Source organism: Ranitomeya imitator, chromosome 7 (genome assembly GCF_032444005.1).
Source record: "Ranitomeya imitator isolate aRanImi1 chromosome 7, aRanImi1.pri, whole genome shotgun sequence".
NCBI lineage: Eukaryota > Metazoa > Chordata > Amphibia > Anura > Dendrobatidae > Ranitomeya > Ranitomeya imitator.
This window is the reverse complement of record NC_091288.1, coordinates 17,249,618-17,275,950: the sequence shown is the minus strand read 5'-3', so window position 1 is coordinate 17,275,950 and position 26,333 is coordinate 17,249,618. Positions and strand designations below refer to the sequence as shown.

The 26,333-nt window shown below is 39.9% G+C and overlaps 1 protein-coding gene across 1 annotated transcript in view; it reads left to right on the top strand.

The window, feature by feature from the left end:
* The first annotated feature begins 201 nt into the window (after positions 1-201).
* The window catches only part of TMEM163 (transmembrane protein 163), a 140,671-nt gene continuing 114,539 nt past the window's right edge, over positions 202-26,333 (top strand). Inside the window, exons 1-2 of the mRNA XM_069732839.1 lie at positions 202-1,269; positions 25,029-25,148. Of these exons, the coding sequence (XP_069588940.1) occupies positions 1,074-1,269; positions 25,029-25,148 (316 nt within the window). The 5' untranslated portion in view covers positions 202-1,073. The remainder of the gene's footprint in view (positions 1,270-25,028; positions 25,149-26,333) is intronic.

Genomic DNA, 26,333 nt, shown 5'->3' with positions numbered 1-26,333 from the left:
GGGGTTTCCTTTTTTTTTTTTTATACTTGCATATCCCTGATAACACTGTAACCCTGCAGCATTACTATGATGGGGGGGGGGGGGAGCTCCTAGTCATTATTATTTCTTACCACCAGGATAGCTCTTCTGAGGGTCTCTGCTTGGAGACACGTGGCCCTCCCCCGTCTGTTCCCTGAAATGGCCCTACACACAGCAGGATATGAGCTTCCCAGCTCCTAATGGTGCCCTGCACTATGTATAGTGGTTGCATTATGGATGGACCTTCCAGCCCTGAATTTCTGGCCACCTCTGCCCTCCAAGCTTCTAGCACATTCTTTTGCACTGATGCCCTATCACCAGGGGTCACCTTTCTTATCAGGGGATTGAGCACATTGCTGGGATGCAGCCCCTTCTCCTCCTGTCTCCACAATCCTGGTTTGGGAGGGTTCCACACACTAGGTCCCAGCACTCCACATAGCAGGGAGTCCCAGCCTGCAGGCACCCTCCCTGCACACCAGTCATAGATGGGACATAGGATCCCATGAATTAGGAACCCATTGCAGATCTGGGGTCCCCTCCACACTATGTTGCTCTTTAACAATAGGAAAATGCAATTTTATGAAGTCTAGTTGCAAAACCCCTTAACCCATTGGCTACTGGATCTAACAGCTTAATATCTAAGAATCCCCCAAAAGCTGTGGCCCCTCCTGTCTGAGCTGAAGACTGTTTGCATATTAATAGGATGCAGACCGATATAATCACAAGTTGGGTATTAAAGGGTCTCAGCTTCATATTGTACATGGTGTAGACAAGACTCAGTCACTAGACCCCCACTGCCCTCAGTGTGTGGGTCTCCAGCAGTCACCTGCCTGTGTCTCCCCCTGCTCTGCTGAGTGGTGCTGCAGCCTGAGCTCAGCAGAGGCGTTAGGAGGCAGCATTCAGTGCCTGCCTGTGTCTGCCAGGCTGCAGCCTCTCTCTGTGGCTGTCATGAGCTTGCACTGAGCTGGCACTAGTAGTGAGTGATCCAGCAGCACCCAGAGCACACAGCACCCTCTGCTCTCACCTGGGTGCCACATTCCTCATCTCCAGCCATCATGGACCCCTTTGACACAGAGCTCTGTTATCCCCCGGACCCCAGCATTGTGCAGCCCAGCTGTAACGGGCAACCAGCCCAAGGACCCCCAGAGCAGATGCCCAGCAAGACCCTGGAGGTGCCAGTCCAAATGGAGAGGGACCAGCAGATGAAGATGAGTGAGAGCGGCCAGTTCAGTGATCTGGTGGAGAACAGAGGTGGGTGAGTCCTGGAACTTGTTTAGCACACACAGGTGCAGGGGGAAGTTTGGGGGGTCCCGAAGAAAGTACCTTCAGTTGGACTGTCCAGTCCCACCAGGCGCAGTGGTCACTACAAGTAGACAGTCCAGGGTGTGAGGGGTGGGGGGGGGGGGGGGATAGCATTAACCCTCTAAGACCTGGATCCACATCATCAGGCTCTACATTGTGTGTATAATGTATGAGATGGAAATCAGAAACTGGGTCAGGAATAAAGTCTGGGAACTTTGGATTTCTGCATTGTATCAGACCCCTGATATAAGATCTATAGTCTCTACATTGTGTCAGACCCCTGATATAAGATTTATGGTCTCTACATTGTGTCAGACCCCTGATATAAGATCTATGGTCTCTACATTGTATCAGACCCTGATATAAGATCTATGGTCTCTACATTATATCAGACCCCTGATATAAGATCTATGGTCTCTACATTGTGTCAGACCCCTGATATAAGATCTATGGTCTCTACATTGTATCAGACCCTGATATAAGATTTATGGTCTCTACATTGTATGAGACCCCAGATATAAGATCTATGGTCTCCACATTGTATCAGACCCTGATATAAGATCTATGGTCTCTACATTGTATCAGACCCTGATATAAGATTTATGGTCTCTACATTGTATCAGACCCTGATATAAGATCTATGGTCTCTACATTGTATCAGACCCCTGATATAAGATCTATGGTCTCTACATTGTATGAGACCCCAGATATAAGATCTATGGTCTCCACATTGTATCAGACCCCTGATATAAGATCTATGGTCTCTACATTGTATCAGACCCTGATATAAGATCTATGGTCTCTACATTGTATCAGACCCTGATATAAGATCTATGGTCTCTACATTATATCAGACCCTGATATAAGATCTATGGTCTCTACATTGTATGAGACCCCAGATATAAGATCTATGGTCTCCACATTGTATCAGACCCCTGATATAAGATCTATGGTCTCTACATTGTATCAGACCCTGATATAAGATCTATGGTCTCTACATTGTATCAGACCCTGATATAAGATCTATGGTCTCTACATTGTATCAGACCCTGATATAAGATCTATGGTCTCTACATTGTATCAGACCCTGATATAAGATCTATGGTCTCTACATTGTATCAGACCCTGATATAAGATCTATGGTCTCTACATTGTATCAGACCCTGATATAAGATCTATGGTCTCTACATTGTATCAGACCCTGATATAAGATCTATGGTCTCTACATTATATCAGACCCTGATATAAGATCTATGGTCTCTACATTGTATGAGACCCCAGATATAAGATCTATGGTCTCCACATTGTATCAGACCCCTGATATAAGATCTATGGTCTCTACATTGTATCAGACCCTGATATAAGATCTATGGTCTCTACATTGTATGAGACCCCTGATATAAGATCTATGGTCTCTACATTGTATCAGACCCCTGATATAAGATCTATGGTCTCTACATTGTATGAGACCCCAGATATAAGATCTATGGTCTCCACATTGTATCAGACCCCTGATATAAGATCTATGGTCTCTACATTGTATCAGACCCTGATATAAGATCTATGGTCTCTACATTGTATCAGACCCTGATATAAGATCTATGGTCTCTACATTATATCAGACCCTGATATAAGATCTATGGTCTCTACATTGTATGAGACCCCAGATATAAGATCTATGGTCTCCACATTGTATCAGACCCCTGATATAAGATCTATGGTCTCTACATTGTATGAGACCCCTGATATAAGATCTATGGTCTCTACATTGTATCAGACCCCTGATATAAGATCAATGGTCTCTACATTGTATGAGACCCCTGATATAAGATCTATGGTCTCTACATTGTGTCAGATCCCTGATATAAGATCTATGGTCTCTACATTGTATCAGACCCTGATATAAGATCTATGGTCTCTACATTGTATCAGACCCTGATATAAGATCTATGGTCTCTACATTGTATCAGACCCCTGATATAAGATCTATGGTCTCTACATTGTATCAGACCCCTGATATAAGATCTATGGTCTCTACATTGTATCAGACCCCTGATATAAGATCTATGGTCTCTACATTGTATCAGACCCCTGATATAAGATCTATGGTCTCTACATTATATCAGACCCTGATATAAGATCTATGGTCTCTACATTGTATGAGACTCCTGATATAAGATCTATGGTCTCTACATTGTGTCAGATCCCTGATATAAGATCTATGGTCTCTACATTATATCAGACCCCTGATATAAGATCTATGGTCTCTACATTGTATGAGACCCCTGATATAAGATCTATGGTCTCTACATTGTATCAGACCCCTGATATAAGATCTATGGTCTCTACATTATATCAGACCCCTGATATAAGATCTATGGTCTCTACAGTGTATCAGACCCTGATATAAGATCTATGGTCTCTACATTGTATCAGACCCCTGATATAAGCTCTATGGTCTCTACATTGTATGAGACCCCAGATATAAGATCTATGGTCTCCACATTGTATCAGACCCCTGATATAAGATCTATGGTCTCTACATTGTATCAGACCCTGATATAAGATCTATGGTCTCTACATTGTATCAGACCCTGATATAAGATCTATGGTCTCTACATTATATCAGACCCTGATATAAGATCTATGATCTCTACATTGTATCAGACCCTGATATAAGATCTATGATCTCTACATTGTATCAGACCCTGATATAAGATCTATGGTCTCTACATTGTATCAGACCCTGATATAAGATCTATGGTCTCTACAGTGTATCAGACCCTGATATAAGATCTATGGTCTCTACATTGTATGAGACCCCTGATATAAGATCTATGGTCTCTACATTGTATCAGACCCCTGATATAAGATCAATGGTCTCTACATTGTATGAGACCCCTGATATAAGATCTATGGTCTCTACATTGTGTCAGATCCCTGATATAAGATCTATGGTCTCTACATTATATCAGACCCCTGATATAAGATCTATGGTCTCTACATTGTATGAGACCCCTGATATAAGATCTATGGTCTCTACATTGTATCAGACCCCTGATATAAGATCTATGGTCTCTACATTATATCAGACCCCTGATATAAGATCTATGGTCTCTACATTGTATGAGACCCCTGATATAAGATCTATGGTCTCTACATTGTATCAGACCCTGATATAAGATCTATGGTCTCTACATTGTATGAGACCCCTGATATAAGATCTATGGTCTCTACATTGTGTCAGATCCCTGATATAAGATCTATGGTCTCTACATTATATCAGACCCCTGATATAAGATCTATGGTCTCTACATTGTATGAGACCCCTGATATAAGATCTATGGTCTCTACATTGTATCAGACCCTGATATAAGATCAATGGTCTCTACATTGTATGAGACCCCTGATATAAGATCTATGGTCTCTACATTGTATCAGACCCTGATATAAGATCAATGGTCTCTACATTGTATCAGACCCCTGATATAAGATCTATGGTCTCCACATTGTATCAGACCCCTGATATAAGATCTATGGTCTCTACATTGTATCAGACCCTGATATAAGATCTATGGTCTCTACAGTGTATCAGACCCTGATATAAGATCTATGGTCTCTACATTGTATCAGACCCTGATATAAGATCTATGGTCTCTACATTGTATGAGACCCCTGATATAAGATCTATGGTCTCTACATTGTATCAGACCCTGATATAAGATCTATGGTCTCTACATTATATCAGACCCCTGATATAAGATCTATGGTCTCTACATTGTATCAGACCCTGATATAAGATCAATGGTCTCTACATTGTATCAGACCCTGTTATAAGATCTATGGTCTCTACAGTGTATCAGACCCTGATATAAGATCTATGGTCTCTACATTGTATCAGACCCTGATATAAGATCTATGGTCTCTACATTGTATGAGACCCCTGATATAAGATCTATGGTCTCTACATTGTATCAGACCCTGATATAAGATCTATGGTCTCTACATTATATCAGACCCTGATATAAGATCTATGGTCTCTACATTGTATCAGACCCCTGATATAAGATCTATGGTCTCTACATTGTATCAGACCCTGATATAAGATCTATGGTCTCTACATTGTATCAGACCCTGATATAAGATCTATGGTCTCTACATTATATCAGACCCTGATATAAGATCTATGGTCTCTACATTGTATCAGACCCCTGATATAAGATCTATGGTCTCTACATTGTATGAGACCCTGATATAAGATCTATGGTCTCTACATTGTATGAGACCCCAGATATAAGATCTATGGTCTCCACATTGTATCAGACCCCTGATATAAGATCTATGGTCTCTACATTGTATCAGACCCTGATATAAGATCTATGGTCTCTACATTGTATCAGACCCTGATATAAGATCTATGGTCTCTACATTGTATCAGACCCTGATATAAGATCTATGGTCTCTACATTATATCAGACCCTGATATAAGATCTATGGTCTCTACATTGTATGAGACCCCAGATATAAGATCTATGGTCTCCACATTGTATCAGACCCCTGATATAAGATCTATGGTCTCTACATTGTATCAGACCCTGATATAAGATCTATGGTCTCTACATTGTATCAGACCCTGATATAAGATCTATGGTCTCTACATTGTATCAGACCCTGATATAAGATTTATGGTCTCTACATTGTATGAGACCCCAGATATAAGATCTATGGTCTCCACATTGTATCAGACCCCTGATATAAGATCTATGGTCTCTACATTGTATGAGACCCCAGATATAAGATCTATGGTCTCTACATTGTATCAGACCCCTGATATAAGATCTATGGTCTCTACATTGTATGAGACCCCAGATATAAGATCTATGGTCTCCACATTGTATCAGACCCCTGATATAAGATCTATGGTCTCTACATTGTATCAGACCCTGATATAAGATTTATGGTCTCTACATTGTATGAGACCCCAGATATAAGATCTATGGTCTCCACATTGTATCAGACCCCTGATATAAGATCTATGGTCTCTACATTGTATGAGACCCCAGATATAAGATCTATGGTCTCTACATTGTATCAGACCCCTGATATAAGATCTATGGTCTCTACATTGTATGAGACCCCAGATATAAGATCTATGGTCTCCACATTGTATCAGACCCCAGATATAAGATCTATGGTCTCCACATTGTATCAGACCCTGATATAAGATCTATGGTCTCTACATTGTATCAGACCCTGATATAAGATCTATGGTCTCTACATTATATCAGACCCTGATATAAGATCTATGGTCTCTACATTGTATGAGACCCCAGATATAAGATCTATGGTCTCCACATTGTATCAGACCCCTGATATAAGATCTATGGTCTCTACATTGTATCAGACCCTGATATAAGATCTATGGTCTCTACATTGTATCAGACCCCTGATATAAGATCTATGGTCTCTACATTGTATGAGACCCCAGATATAAGATCTATGGTCTCCACATTGTATCAGACCCCTGATATAAGATCTATGATCTCTACATTGTATCAGACCCTGATATAAGATCTATGATCTCTACATTGTATCAGACCCTGATATAAGATCTATGGTCTCTACATTGTATCAGACCCTGATATAAGATCTATGGTCTCTACATTGTATCAGACCCTGATATAAGATCTATGGTCTCTACAGTGTATCAGACCCTGATATAAGATCTATGGTCTCTACATTGTATGAGACCCCTGATATAAGATCTATGGTCTCTACATTGTATGAGACCCCTGATATAAGATCTATGGTCTCTACATTGTGTCAGATCCCTGATATAAGATCTATGGTCTCTACATTATATCAGACCCCTGATATAAGATCTATGGTCTCTACATTGTATGAGACCCTGATATAAGATCTATGGTCTCTACAGTGTATCAGACCCTGATATAAGATCTATGGTCTCTACATTGTATCAGACCCTGATATAAGATCTATGGTCTCTACATTGTATGAGACCCCTGATATAAGATCTATGGTCTCTACATTGTATCAGACCCTGATATAAGATCTATGGTCTCTACATTATATCAGACCCTGATATAAGATCTATGGTCTCTACATTGTATCAGACCCCTGATATAAGATCTATGGTCTCTACATTGTATCAGACCCTGATATAAGATCTATGGTCTCTACATTGTATCAGACCCTGATATAAGATCTATGGTCTCTACATTATATCAGACCCTGATATAAGATCTATGGTCTCTACATTGTATCAGACCCCTGATATAAGATCTATGGTCTCTACATTATATCAGACCCTGATATAAGATCTTTGGTCTCTACATTGTATCAGACCCCTGATATAAGATCTATGGTCTCTACATTGTATGAGACCCTGATATAAGATCTATGGTCTCTACATTGTATGAGACCCCTGATATAAGATCTATGGTCTCTACATTGTGTCAGATCCCTGATATAAGATCTATGGTCTCTACATTATATCAGACCCCTGATATAAGATCTATGGTCTCTACATTGTATGAGACCCCTGATATAAGATCTATGGTCTCTACATTGTATCAGACCCCTGATATAAGATCTATGGTCTCTACATTATATCAGACCCCTGATATAAGATCTATGGTCTCTACATTGTATGAGACCCCTGATATAAGATCTATGGTCTCTACATTGTATCAGACCCTGATATAAGATCAATGGTCTCTACATTGTATGAGACCCCTGATATAAGATCTATGGTCTCCACATTGTATCAGACCCTGATATAAGATCTATGGTCTCTACATTGTATCAGACCCCTGATATAAGATCTATGGTCTCTACATTGTATCAGACCCTGATATAAGATCTATGGTCTCTACAGTGTATCAGACCCTGATATAAGATCTATGGTCTCTACATTGTGTCAGACCCTGATATAAGATCTATGGTCTCTACATTGTATGAGACCCCTGATATAAGATCTATGGTCTCTACATTGTATCAGACCCCTGATATAAGATCAATGGTCTCTACATTGTATGAGACCCCTGATATAAGATCTATGGTCTCTACATTGTGTCAGATCCCTGATATAAGATCTATGGTCTCTACATTATATCAGACCCCTGATATAAGATCTATGGTCTCTACATTGTATGAGACCCCTGATATAAGATCTATGGTCTCTACATTGTATGAGACCCCTGATATAAGATCTATGGTCTCTACATTGTATCAGACCCTGATATAAGATCTATGGTCTCTACATTGTATCAGACCCCTGATATAAGATCTATGGTCTCTACATTATATCAGACCCTGATATAAGATCTATGGTCTCTACATTGTATCAGACCCCTGATATAAGATCTATGGTCTCTACATTATATCAGACCCTGATATAAGATCTATGGTCTCTACATTGTATCAGACCCCTGATATAAGATCTATGGTCTCTACATTATATCAGACCCTGATATAAGATCTATGGTCTCTACATTGTATCAGACCCCTGATATAAGATCTATGGTCTCTACATTGTATGAGACCCCTGATATAAGATCTATGGTCTCTACATTGTATCAGACCCTGATATAAGATCTATGGTCTCTACATTGTATCAGACCCCTGATATAAGATCTATGGTCTCTACATTGTATCAGACCCTGATATAAGATCTATGGTCTCTACATTGTATCAGACCCCTGATATAAGATCTATGGTCTCTACATTGTATGAGACCCCTGATATAAGATCTATGGTCTCTACATTATATCAGACCCCTGATATAAGATCTATGGTCTCTACATTGTATGAGACCCCTGATATAAGATCTATGGTCTCTACATTATATCAGACCCCTGATATAAGATCTATGGTCTCTACATTGTATGAGACCCCTGATATAAGATCTATGGTCTCTACAGTGTATCAGACCCTGATATAAGATCTATGGTCTCTACATTGTATCAGACCCTGATATAAGATCTATGGTCTCTACATTGTATCAGACCCCTGATATAAGATCTATGGTCTCTACAGTGTATCAGACCCTGATATAAGATCTTTGGTCTCTACATTGTATCAGACCCCTGATATAAGATCTATGGTCTCTACATTATATCAGACCCTGATATAAGATCTTTGGTCTCTACATTGTATGAGACCCTGATATAAGATCTATGGTCTCTACATTGTATCAGACCCTGATATAAGATCTGTGGTCTCTACATTGTATCAGACCCTGATATAAGATTTATGGTCTCCACATTGTATCAGACCCCTGATATAAGATCTATGGTCTCTACATTATATCAGACCCTGATATAAGATCTATGGTCTCTACATTATATCAGACCCTGATATAAGATCTATGGTCTCTACATTGTATCAGACCCCTGATATAAGATCTATGGTCTCTACATTGTATCAGACCCTGATATAAGATCTATGGTCTCTACATTGTATCAGACCCTGATATAAGATCTATGGTCTCTACATTATATCAGACCCTGATATAAGATCTATGGTCTCTACATTGTATCAGACCCCTGATATAAGATCTATGGTCTCTACATTGTATCAGACCCTGATATAAGATCTATGGTCTCTACATTGTATCAGACCCTGATATAAGATCTGTGGTCTCTACATTGTATGAGACCCTGATATAAGATTTATGGTCTCTACATTGTATCAGACCCTGATATAAGATTTATGGTCTCCACATTGTATCAGACCCCTGATATAAGATCTATGGTCTCTACATTGTATCAGACCCTGATATAAGATTTATGGTCTCTACATTGTATCAGACCCCTGATATAAGATCTATAGTCTCTACATTGTATCAGACCCCTGATATAAGATCTATGGTCTCTACATTGTGTCAGACCCTGATATAAGATCTATGGTCTCTACATTGTATCAGACCCCTGATATAAGATCTATAGTCTCTACATTGTATGAGACCCCAGATATAAGATCTATGGTCTCCACATTGTATCAGACCCCTGATATAAGATCTATGGTCTCTACATTATATCAGACCCTGATATAAGATCTATGGTCTCTACATTATATCAGACCCTGATATAAGATCTATGGTCTCTACATTATATCAGACCCTGATATAAGATCTATGGTCTCTACATTATATCAGACCCTGATATAAGATCTATGGTCTCTACATTATATCAGACCCTGATATAAGATCTATGGTCTCTACATTGTGTCAGACCCCTGATATAAGATCTATGGTCTCTACATTATATCAGACCCTGATATAAGATCTATGGTCTCTACATTGTATCAGACCCTGATATAAGATCTATGGTCTCTACATTGTATCAGACCCCTGATATAAGATCTATGGTCTCTACATTATATCAGACCCCTGATATAAGATCTATGGTCTCTACATTGTATCAGACCCCTGATATAAGATCTATGGTCTCTACATTGTATCAGACCCCTGATATAAGATCTATGGTCTCTACATTGTATCAGACCCCTGATATAAGATCTATGGTCTCTACATTGTATCAGACCCTGATATAAGATCTATGGTCTCTACATTGTATCAGACCCCTAAACTGTAACCTACGACCACTACATTAGTCACACTACATTGTATGAGATACGCTGTAAGGATCATATAAAATAAGAAGTATCAGACACTTTACACACAGTGTATGATCTCTACATTGTATAATAACCCTAAAGTTTAACCTATAATCACTACATTGTATCAGATAGCTAGCATTGGATATGATTACAGTGTACGGGGCCCCTGATATGACTTGTGATCTTTACATTACACTAGACCCCTTATTACATATGATCACTGTAGTGTATTTAGTATGAGCTGTGATTTGATAGCAGTGAATACAACACTGCGGTACATGTTGGCACCATATCAGCACCAAAATTAAATGTATAAATAACACATTGCTACATTGTATCAGATACAATGTAATCTTTTTATTGTGCCATTCTCATGATTTATGTTATGTAACATGTACATTGTATCTGGCCCCTAAAATGTAATTTAAAATCACTACATTAGGAAAACTATATTCAGCTGCCTGGTATCGTTACGTTATATCAGACCCCTTATGTATGACATATGGCCTCAATATTATACTAGACCCCTGTTATATGACTTGTGGTCTCAGACCCCTAAATTGTAACCTGGAATCACTACATCTCATCATCTACACTGTAGCAGAGCTGCTCTGCCTGGAGATAGTTACATTGTATGCACCAATAATTAGTAAACAGTGATAGTTACATTGTATGCACCAATAATTAGTAAACAGTGATAGTTACATTGTATGCACCAATAATTAGTAAAAAGTCATAGTTACATTGTATGCACCAATAATTAGTAAACAGTGACAGTTACATTGTATGCACCAATAATTAGTAAACAGCGATAGTTACATTGTATGCACCAATAATTAGTAAACAGTGATAGTTACATTGTATGCACCAATAATTAGTAAAAAGTCATAGTTACATTGTATGCACCAATAATTAGTAAACAGTGACAGTTACATTGTATGCACCAATAATTAGTAAAAAGTCATAGTTACATTGTATGCACCAATAATTAGTAAGCAGTGATAGTTACATTGTATGCACCAATAATTAGTAAAAAGTGATAGTTACATTGTATGCACCAATAATTAGTAAACAGTGATAGTTACATTGTATGCACCAATAATTAGTAAAAAGTGACAGTTACATTGTATGCACCAATAATTAGTAAAAAGTCATAGTTACATTGTATGCACCAATAATTAGTAAGCAGTGATAGTTACATTGTATGCACCAATAATTAGTAAAAAGTGACAGTTACATTGTATGCACCAATAATTAGTAAAAAGTCATAGTTACATTGTATGCACCAATAATTAGTAAGCAGTGATAGTTACATTGTATGCACCAATAATTAGTAAAAAGTCATAGTTACATTGTATGCACCAATAATTAGTAAGCAGTGATAGTTACATTGTATGCACCAATAATTAGTAAAAAGTGATAGTTACATTGTATGCACCAATAATTAGTAAACAGTGATAGTTACATTGTATGCACCAATAATTAGTAAAAAGTCATAGTTACATTGTATGCACCAATAATTAGTAAAAAGTGATAGTTACATTGTATGCACCAATAATTAGTAAACAGTGATAGTTACATTGTATGCACCAATAATTAGTAAAAAGTGATAGTTACATTGTATGCACCAATAATTAGTAAACAGTGATAGTTACATTGTATGCACCAATAATTAGTAAAAAGTGATAGTTACATTGTATGCACCAATAATTAGTAAACAGTGATAGTTACATTGTATGCACCAATAATTAGTAAAAAGTGATAGTTACATTGTATGCACCAATAATTAGTAAACAGTGATAGTTACATTGTATGCACCAATAATTAGTAAAAAGTGATAGTTACATTGTATGCACCAATAATTAGTAAACAGTGACAGTTACATTGTATGCACCAATAATTAGTAAACAGTGACAGTTACATTGTATGCACCAATAATTAGTAAACAGTGATAGTTACATTGTATGCACCAATAATTAGTAAAAAGTGATAGTTACATTGTATGCACCAATAATTAGTAAACAGTGATAGTTACATTGTATGCACCAATAATTAGTAAAAAGTGATAGTTACATTGTATGCACCAATAATTAGTAAACAGTGATAGTTACATTGTATGCACCAATAATTAGTAAACAGTGATAGTTACATTGTATGCACCAATAATTAGTAAAAAGTGATAGTTACATTGTATGCACCAATAATTAGTAAACAGTGATAGTTACATTGTATGCACCAATAATTAGTAAAAAGTGATAGTTACATTGTATGCACCAATAATTAGTAAACAGTGACAGTTACATTGTATGCACCAATAATTAGTAAACAGTGACAGTTACATTGTATGCACCAATAATTAGTAAACAGCGATAGTTACATTGTATGCACCAATAATTAGTAAACAGTGATAGTTACATTGTATGCACCAATAATTAGTAAAAAGTCATAGTTACATTGTATGCACCAATAATTAGTAAACAGTGACAGTTACATTGTATGCACCAATAATTAGTAAAAAGTCATAGTTACATTGTATGCACCAATAATTAGTAAGCAGTGATAGTTACATTGTATGCACCAATAATTAGTAAAAAGTCATAGTTACATTGTATGCACCAATAATTAGTAAGCAGTGATAGTTACATTGTATGCACCAATAATTAGTAAAAAGTGAAAATTACATTGTATGCACCAATAATTAGTAAACAGTGATAGTTACATTGTATGCACCAATAATTAGTAAAAAGTCATAGTTACATTGTATGCACCAATAATTAGTAAAAAGTGATAGTTACATTGTATGCACCAATAATTAGTAAACAGTGATAGTTACATTGTATGCACCAATAATTAGTAAAAAGTGATAGTTACATTGTATGCACCAATAATTAGTAAACAGTGATAGTTACATTGTATGCACCAATAATTAGTAAAAAGTGATAGTTACATTGTATGCACCAATAATTAGTAAACAGTGATAGTTACATTGTATGCACCAATAATTAGTAAAAAGTGATAGTTACATTGTATGCACCAATAATTAGTAAACAGTGATAGTTACATTGTATGCACCAATAATTAGTAAAAAGTGATAGTTACATTGTATGCACCAATAATTAGTAAACAGTGACAGTTACATTGTATGCACCAATAATTAGTAAACAGTGATAGTTACATTGTATGCACCAATAATTAGTAAACAGTGATAGTTACATTGTATGCACCAATAATTAGTAAAAAGTGATAGTTACATTGTATGCACCAATAATTAGTAAACAGTGATAGTTACATTGTATGCACCAATAATTAGTAAAAAGTGATAGTTACATTGTATGCACCAATAATTAGTAAACAGTGATAGTTACATTGTATGCACCAATAATTAGTAAACAGTGATAGTTACATTGTATGCACCAATAATTAGTAAAAAGTGATAGTTACATTGTATGCACCAATAATTAGTAAACAGTGATAGTTACATTGTATGCACCAATAATTAGTAAAAAGTGATAGTTACATTGTATGCACCAATAATTAGTAAACAGTGACAGTTACATTGTATGCACCAATAATTAGTAAACAGTGACAGTTACATTGTATGCACCAATAATTAGTAAACAGCGATAGTTACATTGTATGCACCAATAATTAGTAAACAGTGATAGTTACATTGTATGCACCAATAATTAGTAAAAAGTCATAGTTACATTGTATGCACCAATAATTAGTAAACAGTGACAGTTACATTGTATGCACCAATAATTAGTAAAAAGTCATAGTTACATTGTATGCACCAATAATTAGTAAGCAGTGATAGTTACATTGTATGCACCAATAATTAGTAAAAAGTGATAGTTACATTGTATGCACCAATAATTAGTAAACAGTGACAGTTACATTGTATGCACCAATAATTAGTAAACAGTGATAGTTACATTGTATGCACCAATAATTAGTAAACAGTGATAGCTACATTGTATCAGATCCCTGATTTATGTAATCACAGTAGTGTATCTAGTATAATAATCTGTGATTACAGTGTACTACACTGTGGTATATTCAGGAGCTATAGAAGTAACGACAGGAAATGCATGAATAATACATTGCTTCATTGTATTAGCTCTAATAGACCTAATATAGTGTATAAGCAGTAGATGAAGCAGATCTCTAACGTATAACTTGTGATCTGATGGGAGTGATGGCCTCTTACAATGATAGTCTTGTAGTCCTGGATTTACAGTTACTAGATGATCCATCTCCTGTGCTGGATCTCTGATACATGACCTGCCATTCCTACACTGGTTACATCTCTGGTACGGGATCCTGATATTTTATGTTTGATGTGTAATCGCCCAATAAAATAAGATCCCTGATATATTACAAGATTGATCCATAGATTGTGTCTAATCTCCGATATGCTATGTGACAGGTGACACCCACATTGCATCAGACCCCCGGTATTGGCCTTGGGGGGGCTGACACAGCGGTGGAGGAGAATCCTGTACTTTATGATGTAGATGAAATGCTGTGAGGTTTATTTTCTACTTTTTATGATGGGTATCACTTTAAGATGTGATATAGTAAATATACAAGGAGGAGTGGATTCTGTGGGTGATGGGTGAAGCTCATCATGTTTGGGCACAGACAACTTTTACTTTGCTATGCCATCTCTGGTGACCTAATGTGCCCGACCGAGTGTCTTGTGTGTAAGATGTCATTAGCACCAGTGTATGGCATGTGGCAATGTCCAGCTGTGCCCGGGATGGTAGTGCATGGCTCGTGTAAGCGGTGTATGTGTGTGTGACTTGTGCCTGTGTATTGCATACACTGTGTAATGTCAGCTTTGCATATGTATTGGTGTGATTTGTGCATTTAGGTGTTTATTATAGCTGGGGGAATTGGATAAGTTGTGTGGGTTTATAGTATCCTTGTAACTGTTATATATATTATATGATATATGTGCAGTTTGTGACATTGTGTCTCTGTCTTGTGCCCATCGTGGTCTTCAGCTCATTTCTTGTGTTTGTGCAGAGGACGTGTTTTGTGTGTTCGGTCTGTGTGTATGGATGGATTCATCGTAGGGGCTTTCAGCTATTCAGATGCTTCAAGGGCAGAATGAATAATTTAAAAGGGAAGTCAGAAGTAGAAAGCATCAAATCAAAGCAAAGGCATAATACCATGCACGTGATGAGTTAACCAGGGAGGGAACAAATCCGGGTTAATGGACAAGATAGATAGATAATAGATGGATATAGATAATAGAGAGATAGATAGATAGATAATAGATAGAAGATAGAGAGATAGATAGATAATAGAGAGATAGATAGATAGATAATAGAGAGATAGATAGATAAATAATAGATAAGCGATAGATGATAGCTAATAAAGAGATAGATAATAGATAGATGATAGATCGATACTGTAGATAGATGATAGATATAGATAATAGATAAGCGATTGATAATTGATGATAGATAGATAATAGATATATGTATATATATATATATATATATATAGATGATAGATAGATAAAAGATAGATAATTGAGAGATAGATAGATAATAGATATATAATAGATGATAGATAGATAATAGATAAGCGATAGATGATAGCTAGATGATACATAATAGATAGATAGATAGATAGTAGATAGATGATAGCTAGATAGATAGATACTGTAGATAGATATAGATATATATAGATAATAGATAGATAATAGATAGATGATAGATAGATACTGTAGATAGATAGATAATAGATAAGCGATTGATAATAGATGATAGATAGATAATGGATAGATACATATATACTATAGATATATGATTAATAGATATAAGATAAATAAAAATAAAGATTATTATTAATAGATATAAGATAGACAGTGGTGAAAAATACATTTGTGCAATCTGTGCATAGAGGCCCTAGAAGTAAGCGGCACATTTCTACCACCAAAGCTACAAGCCGCTTCTGTCACTTGTTGCTTTGTAATGAAGTATTGAACTTCGAGGGCCCGTGTACCGTTCTTGCACAGAGGTCTTTTTATTTGTCTGCTCCTAATGATAGATAGAGATAGATAGATTAAGAAATTAGTGAGATATGTAGATAATGAATACTTGGATATTAAATAGGTAAATAAATCAAATCAATTACATAAGTATAGAGTAATAATGATGGAAGATAGATGGAAATTGATAAATACATAATTACATAGGTATCAGAAATAGATAAATGACATAGATAAAGAGATAAATAGACAGATATCAGTTCAATTTCATGGCGATAGATGTATAGATAGATAAATCAATTACATAGATATTTATTAAGAATGATGATAGACAGATGATAAATAATTACATAGAAAGATATGAGAAAGTGATAGATAAATTACATAAAGAGAGATAAATAGATATGATTTCAATTACATAGAGATAGAGAAATAAAGATGATAGATGTATAGACAGACATTAGATACATAGATATTAGACCTGAATTAGACAATATATCTGTATAATTTCCCTGAGATTTTTGTCCTTTTTTCCCTGAGGTTGAATTGAAGGGTTAATGTCGTCATCAGCATTTCCACTAAATATAGTTATTGATCGTCCGTGGATGATTCCGGCTCGTGCAGCGCAGGGATTTATCAGATGCTTTACAAGGGATTAAAAAGAGAGAACAAAGGCGACTGACGACCATATGGCAGGACCCCGGCCTGGGGAACAGCTGGAGAATACAAGGGATGGGACTGGCACCTGCACGGTCCCTATGGGGACCGCAGAGTCTGCAGGGGGAAGGGGAGGGTGTTTAATATGCAGAGTCAAAATAGAAATAGGAAAGTGAAGACACAGTAATAGAAAGCGACAGACACAGATGGGATGTGGAGGAGGAAGGAATCGCAGGCTATTTTCGGATTCATACTCTGCTTTACGCCTGATGGTGGAATCAGCTGCTTCTCCCTCTACAAGGAATATGTCATTGCCAGGAAATAATTGTATTTGTTCTAGATTTTTCCTTTCCTAAAACTAATTTTAGATCCCTAGAATCACACGTGCCAGGTGTCCACTATTTTGCTGTAAACCAACAATGAAATTGTAATTGCATTTGCACAAATCAGATTGTTCAAAGCTAAGGACATACGGTACACAAAAATCGTATGGCTCCGTAGCAAAATTCAAAATAAACCCGTCCCTCAATGAGAAATTCCCTTAAATGTCTTCCCCGCATACATAGATAAGATCCTGTCTGCAGCCACCACTAGGGGGAGCTCCCTGTATACAGAGATACATGATAAGATCCTGTCTGCAGTCACCACTAGGGGGAGCTCCCTGTATACAGATATACATGATAAGATCCTGTCTGCAGTCACCACTAGGGGGAGCTCCCTGTATACAGAGATGCATGATAAGATCCTGTCTGCAGTCACCACTAGGGGGAGCTCCCTGTATACAGATATACATGATAAGATCCTGTCTGCAGCCACCACTAGGGGGAGCTCCCTGTATACAGAGATACATGATAAGATCCTGTCTGCAGCCACCACTAGGGGGAGCTCCCTGTATACAGAGATACATGATAAGATCCTGTCTGCAGCCACCACTAAGGGGAGCTCCCTGTATACAGAGATACATGATAAGATCCTGTCTGCAGTCACCACTAGGGGGAGCTCCCTGTATACAGAGATACATGATAAGATCCTGTGTGCAGTCACCACTAGGGGGAGCTCCCTGTATATACAGAGATACATGATAAGATCCTGTCTGCAGCCACCACTAAGGGGAGCTCCCTGTATACAGAGATACATGATAAGATCCTGTCTGCAGTCACCACTAGGGGGAGCTCCCTGTATACAGAGATACATGATAAGATCCTGTCTGCAGTCACCACTAGGGGGAGCTCCCTGTATACAGATATACATGATAAGATCCTGTCTGCAGCCACCACTAGGGGGAGCTCCCTGTATACAGAGATACATGATAAGATCCTGTCTGCAGCCACCACTAGGGGGAGCTCCCTGTATACAGAGATACATGATAAGATCCTGTCTGCAGTCACCACTAGGGGGAGCTCCCTGTATACAGAGATACATGATAAGATCCTGTCTGCAGTCACCACTAGGGGGAGCTCCCTGTATACAGAGATACATGATAAGATCCTGTCTGCAGCCACCACTAGGGGGAGCTCCCTGTATACAGAGATATATGATAAGATCCTGTCTGCAGCCACCACTAGGGAGAGCTCCCTGTATACAGAGATACATGATAAGATTCTGTCTGCAGCCACCACTAGGGGGAGCTCCCTGTATACAGAGATATATGATAAGATCCTGTCTGCAGCCACCACTAGGGGGAGCTCCCTGTATACAGAGATACATGATAAGATCCTGTCTGCAGTCACCACTAGGGGGAGCTCCCTGTATACAGAGATACATGATAAGATTCTGTCTGCAGCCACCACTAAGGGGAGCTCCCTGTATACAGAGATACATGATAGCATCCTGTCTGCAGCCACTACTAGGGGGAGCTCTCTGTATACAGAAATACGTGATAAGATTCTGTCTGCAGCCACCACTAGGGGGAGCTCCCTGTATACAGAGATACATGATAGCATCCTGTCTGCAGCCACTACTAGGGGGAGCTCCATGTATACAGAGATACATGATAAGATCCTGTCTGCAGTCACCACTAGGGGGAGCTCCCTGTATACAGAGATATATGATAAGATCCTGTCTGCAGCCACCACTAGGGGGAGCTCCCTGTATACACAGATACATGATAAGATCCTGTCTGCAGCCACCACTAGGGGGAGCTCCCTGTATACAGAGATACATGATAAGATCCTGTCTGCAGCCACCACTAGGGGGAGCTCCCTGTATACAGAGATACATGATAAGATTCTGTCTGCAGCCACCACTAGGGGGAGCTCCCTGTATACAGAGATACATAATAAGATCCTGTCTGCAGTCACCACTAGGGGGAGGATAGTAGGTGGTCTTGGGAGGATCGGAGATTACGTGAGGGAAGATATTGGGAGATTAGTCCAGAGATATAGGGAGGGGACAGGTTGTGGATGGCTTTGTAGATCAGTGTTAGTAGTTTGAACTGGATTCGTTGAGGAATTGGGAGCCAGTGGAGGGATTTGCAGAGGGGGGAAGCAGGGGAGTAGCGAGGAGAGAGGTGGATTAGTCGGGCAGCAGAGTTGAGGACAGACTGGAGTGGTGCAAGAGAGTTAGCTGGGAGGCCACAGAGGAGGGTGTTGCAGTAGTCGAAGCGGGAGATGATGAAGGCATGCACAAGAGTTTTGGTAGATTGTGGGCTGTGCAAGGATCGGATTCTGGCAATATTTTTGCGTTGGAGGCGACAGGAGGTGGCAAGAGTTTGGACGTGCGGTTTGAAGGACAGGGCAGAGTCGAGAGTTACCCCGAGGCAGTGGATTACAGGTGCAGGAGAGAGAGTGATGCCGTTTACCAAAATAGATAGATCAGGTAGGGGGGATACGTGAGATGGGGGAAAGATGATGAGTTCGGTTTTGTCTACATTGAGTTTTAGGAAGCGAGAGGTGAAGAAGGAGGATATGGCTGACAGACACTTCGGGATTCTGGACAGCAGAGAGGTGACGTCTGGGCCAGAGAGGTAGATCTGAGTGTCGTCCGCATACAGGTGATACTGGAAGCCATGGGACTTTATGAGTTGTCCTAGGCCAAGAGTAGAGATGGAAAAAAGTAGGGGCCCTAGGACAGAGCCTTGAGGGACTCCAACAGAGAGAGGGCGGGATGAGGAGGTAGTGTGGGAGTGGGAAATGCTAAATGTGCGGTCGGAAAGGTATGAAGCAATCCAGGACAGGGCAAGGTCTTTGATGCCAAGGGAAGAAAGAATCTGTAGCAGTGATCGACTGTGTCGAAAGCAGAGGACAGGTCAAGAAGGAGGAGGATGGAGAACTGTCTGTTAACTTTGGCTGTGAGTAAGTCATTAGTAATTTTTGTCAGGGCAGTTTCGGTGGAGTGGTGGAGGCAGAAGCAAGATTGGAGATTGTCAAGGAGAGAGTTAGATGAGAGGTGGGAGGAATGTTGACCATAGAGGTGCTGCTCAAGGAGTTTTAAAGCAAACGGGAGCAGTGATATGGGGCGAAAGCAGGGCATAGCAGTTGGGTCAAGGTTAGTTTTTTTGAGGATGGGTGTGATGGTGGCATGTTTGAAGGCTGAGGGGAAGGTAACAGAAGATAGCGATAGGTTGAAGAGATGGGTTAGGGCTGGAATGAGCATGTTAGTGACGTTGGGGAGCAGGTGGGAGGGGATGGGGTCAAGTGCACAGGTGGTGAGGTGCGAATTGGAGAAGAGGCGAGTAAGTTCTCCTTCAGTGATGTTGGAGAGGGAGGTTATTAGGGAAGGGCAGAGGTCTGGTATATGGAGTGGTTGGGGTGATGGAACAGTAAAGGTTTGCCTTGTTTGGTCGATCTTGTTTTTGAAGTAGGTGGTAAAGTCCTCGGAGGAGATGAGGGGAGTTGGAGGTGGCAATGGTGGGCGGAGGAGGGAGGTAAATGTGCTGAACAGTTGTTTTGGGTTGTAGGATAGTGAAGATACAAGGTTAGTGAAGCAGGCCTGTTTAGCAGAAGTGAGGGCAAATTTGAAGTCAAATGTAGCTTGTTTGAAAGCAGTGAAGTCGTCTGGCAGGCGTTTTTTCTTCCAACGCCGCTCCACAACCCTGGATGCTTGTCGAAGTTTTTTTGTGAGACTGTTATGCCAAGGTTGCCTATTGGTTCGTCGCACTTTGCCATGCATGAGAGGGGCGACTGAGTCTATGGCTGATGTGAGGGTGCAGTTATAGAAAGCAGTGGCACTGTCCGTGTCGTGGAGTGAAGATATGGAGGACAGAGGTAGAAGAGTCTGAGAGTCTGTGAATGTCTAGATGTGCGAGGTTTCTGCGAGGATGTGGTAATGGCTGGTCATGGGGGGCAGGTCAGGAGGACAAGGATGAGAAGGTGAGTAGATGGTGGTCAGATAGGGGGAAGGGAGAGGTTGTGAGATTAGATAAGGAACAGAGGCGGGTGAAGATGAGGTCTAGTGTATGTCCGTCTGTGTGGGTGACTGTGGAGGACCACTGAGTGAGTCCAAAGGATGAGGTAAGGGCCAGGAGCTTGGAATGTCAATAGGGATATTAAAGTCACCCATGATGATGGTGGGGATGTCAGCAGAGAGAAAGTGAAGGAGCCAAGTGGAGAATTGGTCGATGAAGGCAGTGGCTGAGCCTGGTGGTCGGTATATGACAGCCATTTGGAGAGTAGAGGGAGAGTAGATACGGACAGAGTGAACCTCAAAAGAAGGGAGGGTAAGGGAGGGTGGGGGTTGGATAGGGTTGAAGGAACAGTTTTTAGAAAGAAGGATACCCACTAGGGGAGCTCCCTGTATACAGAGATACATGATAAGATCGTGTCTGTAGCCACCACTAGGGGGAGCTCCCTGTATACAGAGATACATGATAAGATCCTGTCTGCAGCCACCACTAGGGGGAGCTCCCTGTATACAGAGATACATGATAAGATCCTGTCTGCAGTCATCACTAGGGGGAGCTCCCTGTATACAGAGATACATGATAAGATCCTGTCTGCAGCCACCACTAGGGGGAGTTCCCTGTATACAGAGATACATGATAAGATCCTGTCTGCAGCCACCACTAGGGGGAGTTCCCTGTATACAGAGATACATGATAAGATCCTGTCTGCAGCCACCACTAGGGGGAGCTCCCTGTATACAGAGATACATGATAAGATCCTGTCTGCAGTCACCACTAGGGGGAGCTCCCTGTATACAGAGATACATGATAAGATCCTGTCTGCAGCCACCACTAGGGGGAGCTCCCTGTATACAGAGATATATGATAAGATCCTGTCTGCAGTCACCACTAGGGGGAGCTCCCTGTATACAGAGATACATGATAAGATCCTGTCTGCAGCCACCACTAGGGGGAGCTCCCTGTATACAGAGATACATGATAAGATCCTGTCTGCAGCCACCACTAGGGGGAGCTCCCTGTATACAGAGATACATGATAAGATTCTGTCTGCAGCCACCACTAGGGGGAGCTCCCTGTATACAGAGATACATGATAAGATCCTGTCTGCAGCCACCACTAGGGGAGCTCCCTGTATACAGAGATACATGATAAGATCCTGTCTGCAGCCACCACTAGGGGGAGCTCCCTGTATACAGAGATACATGATAAGATCCTGTCTGCAGTCACCACTAGGGGGAGCTCCCTGTATACAGAGATACATGATAAGATCCTGTCTGCAGCCACCACTAGGGGGAGCTCCCTGTATACAGAGATACATGATAAGATCCTGTCTGCAGCCACCACTAGGGGGAGCTCCCTGTATACAGAGATACATGATAAGATCCTGTCTGCAGTCACCACTAGGGGGAGCTCCCTGTATACAGAGATACATGATGAGATCCGGTCTGCAGTCACCACTAGGGGGAGCTCCCTGTATACAGAGATACATGATAAGATCCTGTCTGCAGCCACCACTAGGGGGAGCTCCCTGTATACAGAGATACATGATAAGATCCTGTCTGCAGCCACCACTAGGGGGAGCTTCCTGTATACATAGATACATTGTTAGACCATCCTTTTATGGAAGGTGGGTGACAACCTCAGTGGGTTATGATAACAGTCAACAGTATGTATTCATCTACGTACAATGTAGTGTGTGAGCTGCATACAGGTGTGGGGGAAGGGAAGTGACAACGGCTGTGAGCTCACTTATGGCTGACAGAAGTGATTGTCATTTGTCAGGCTCCTCTGGAATAACTTTCCACTGCTGGCAGTTACTATGTTCCCACTCAGCTTTAGCTGGTTTACATAGCAGGGATACCAGCAGATTAACTAAACATATGGACGCCTTTTAGTTCCGGCTTTTAATTGTTGTTACATCCATAATGTATCTTGTCATTTTTGCTTTTATTTTTTATGAATATTGATTAATTCTGTTTCCACAATTTCATATTCTATATATCTATAAGAGCATATATAGGAGAAAAAAACCGCTATATACTCTGAGTATGTGTGGGAAACACCAAAAAAGGACACATTCAAGAAAAAACACCAAAAAACAGGCAAAGATGCTTACCTGTCTAAATAGGCCTCAATACAAATGCACAAGCAGGGTGCAGCGGACCCAAACAAAATAGCAAGTGCACAGGTGCAATACCTAATGAAACAAGTGGGTTGCCAGCTTCCATATTATGGCCCTAATATCAACTAATACCTTACATATATTTATATGTTTTTTTTTTTGCACGTATATTTTTGGAAGGGTGCAGCTGGGCCCAAATTGTTCTGTACACTGTGGCCTCTGTTCGCACGGGATGCATTTTAGCACTGGGCAGCCCGCCATATGGCGTCATTAATAGGCTGTAGCCAGACGCTTTGTATTCCTTGTGTGAACACGCCACATACAGAGTATTTTATCTTAGTGCATTGGTGTACCACACGGCCAAACCCTTATTGAAGGCTGGCTGTTTCATTAGGTATTGCACCTGTGCACTTGCTATTTTGTTTGGGTCCGCTGCACCCTGCTTGTGCATTTGTATTGAGGCCTATTTAGACAGGTAAGCATCTTTGCCTGTTTTTTGGAGTATGTGTGGGACCAAACATTAATACTATATATCATGTATTCTTGTGATTACTTAGGACTAAAAGGGGTTTTAACGTTAATGATCAGTGGGGACCAACTCTCGGGATCCCGACCAATCAGATGGTTCAAAGAGTAACCAGAACTGGTATTCCAATGGAAGTAGTCCAATCCTGTGTAGCGCCCCCACAGGAGAAAGGATGTAGTACATAATTGTCATTTAATATAATGGGTTGTCCATGTGATGTTGGACAACCTGCGGGGACTCGAACACGTCACTCGAGCTCCTGTCATACCCGAGCACCCTCGGCAGACTCGGGTAACGAGCACTTGTGCTAATCACTAATTACCATTCCTTTTCCATTATAACATACCACAGCTCGGAGTTATTACGTTATGGCTGCTTATATTTGTGCTGTAACATTTATCTGCTTTCTCTTCAGGTTTGTTAGAAAGCAGCACAAAACTTAAGCCACATGAAGCCCAAAACTACAGGAAAAAAGCCTTATGGATATCGTGGACGTCGATCGTTGTCACATTGGTCTTGGCGGTTGCAGCCTTCAGTGAGTACATTGGATATTTTATCATATTTTACTCAACTTTGCTAAAAAGTTTTGAAGCCACTCAACGTAACCGATCTAAACTATAGGGAACCCCCCTTCTAGCAAAATAGACTCCAGCTATATAGGGCCTTTTTTAAAAAAATCACACAAACAAAGCCCCTTCCAGTTTAGATTTTGCCCATTTTATTTTCTAAGTAAAATCAGGTTTAATAAACTCAGAATTAGTTATATTCAAGCCTCAACTTTTTGAAATGTCTTCTAAAAAAAATTGGGATTGTACCAGGAAAGTCAGGACTCTTGGCCAATATGACCCCACAAAGTGAAGGATTTGCTCACTAGAGTATTTTGGAGACAAGGTGCCCATACACATTAGACTAAGGGCTCATTCAGACATCCGTATTTTGCATACGAGCCCCGTCTGTGTTTTTTTGTGGATAGCACTTGTACCTATTGCAGCAAAGCCAGGTAGTACTGGGTTAAATCCTAGCACTGTAGGTTTTAATTAGATGTACCTAATACGCCAGAAAACTCGCTACACTCATCAGGAGGGCGTTAAACTAGAAGAAGAGGGGACGGGAAGAAAAACATTAGACTTGAACAAAGAAGATCCAGGAAAACATACTCAGAAGGGAGGTAAGAACACTTCTAAAACAATCCACAGCGAGGAGATTGGAACAAAACAAAATCCTCTAAACTGCATGCTCGCAAACGCCAGAAGCCTGACAAACAAGATGGAAGAACTAGAAGCAGAAATATCTACAGGTAACTTTGACATAGTGGGAATAACCGAGACATGGTTAGATGAAAGCTATGACTGGGCAGTTAACTTACAGGGTTACAGTCTGTTTAGAAAGGATCGTAAAAATCGGAGAGGAGGAGGGGTTTGTCTCTATGTAAAGTCTTGTCTAAAGTCCACTTTAAGGGAGGATATTAGCGAAGGGAATGAGGATGTCGAGTCCATATGGGTCGAAATTCATGGAGGGAAAAATGGTAACAAAATTCTCATTGGGGTCTGTTACAAACCCCCAAATATAACAGAAACCATGGAAAGTCTACTTCTAAAGCAGATAGATGAAGCTGCAACACATAATGAGGTCCTGGTTATGGGGGACTTTAACTACCCGGATATTAACTGGGAAACAGAAACCTGTGAAACCCATAAAGGCAACAGGTTTCTGCTAATAA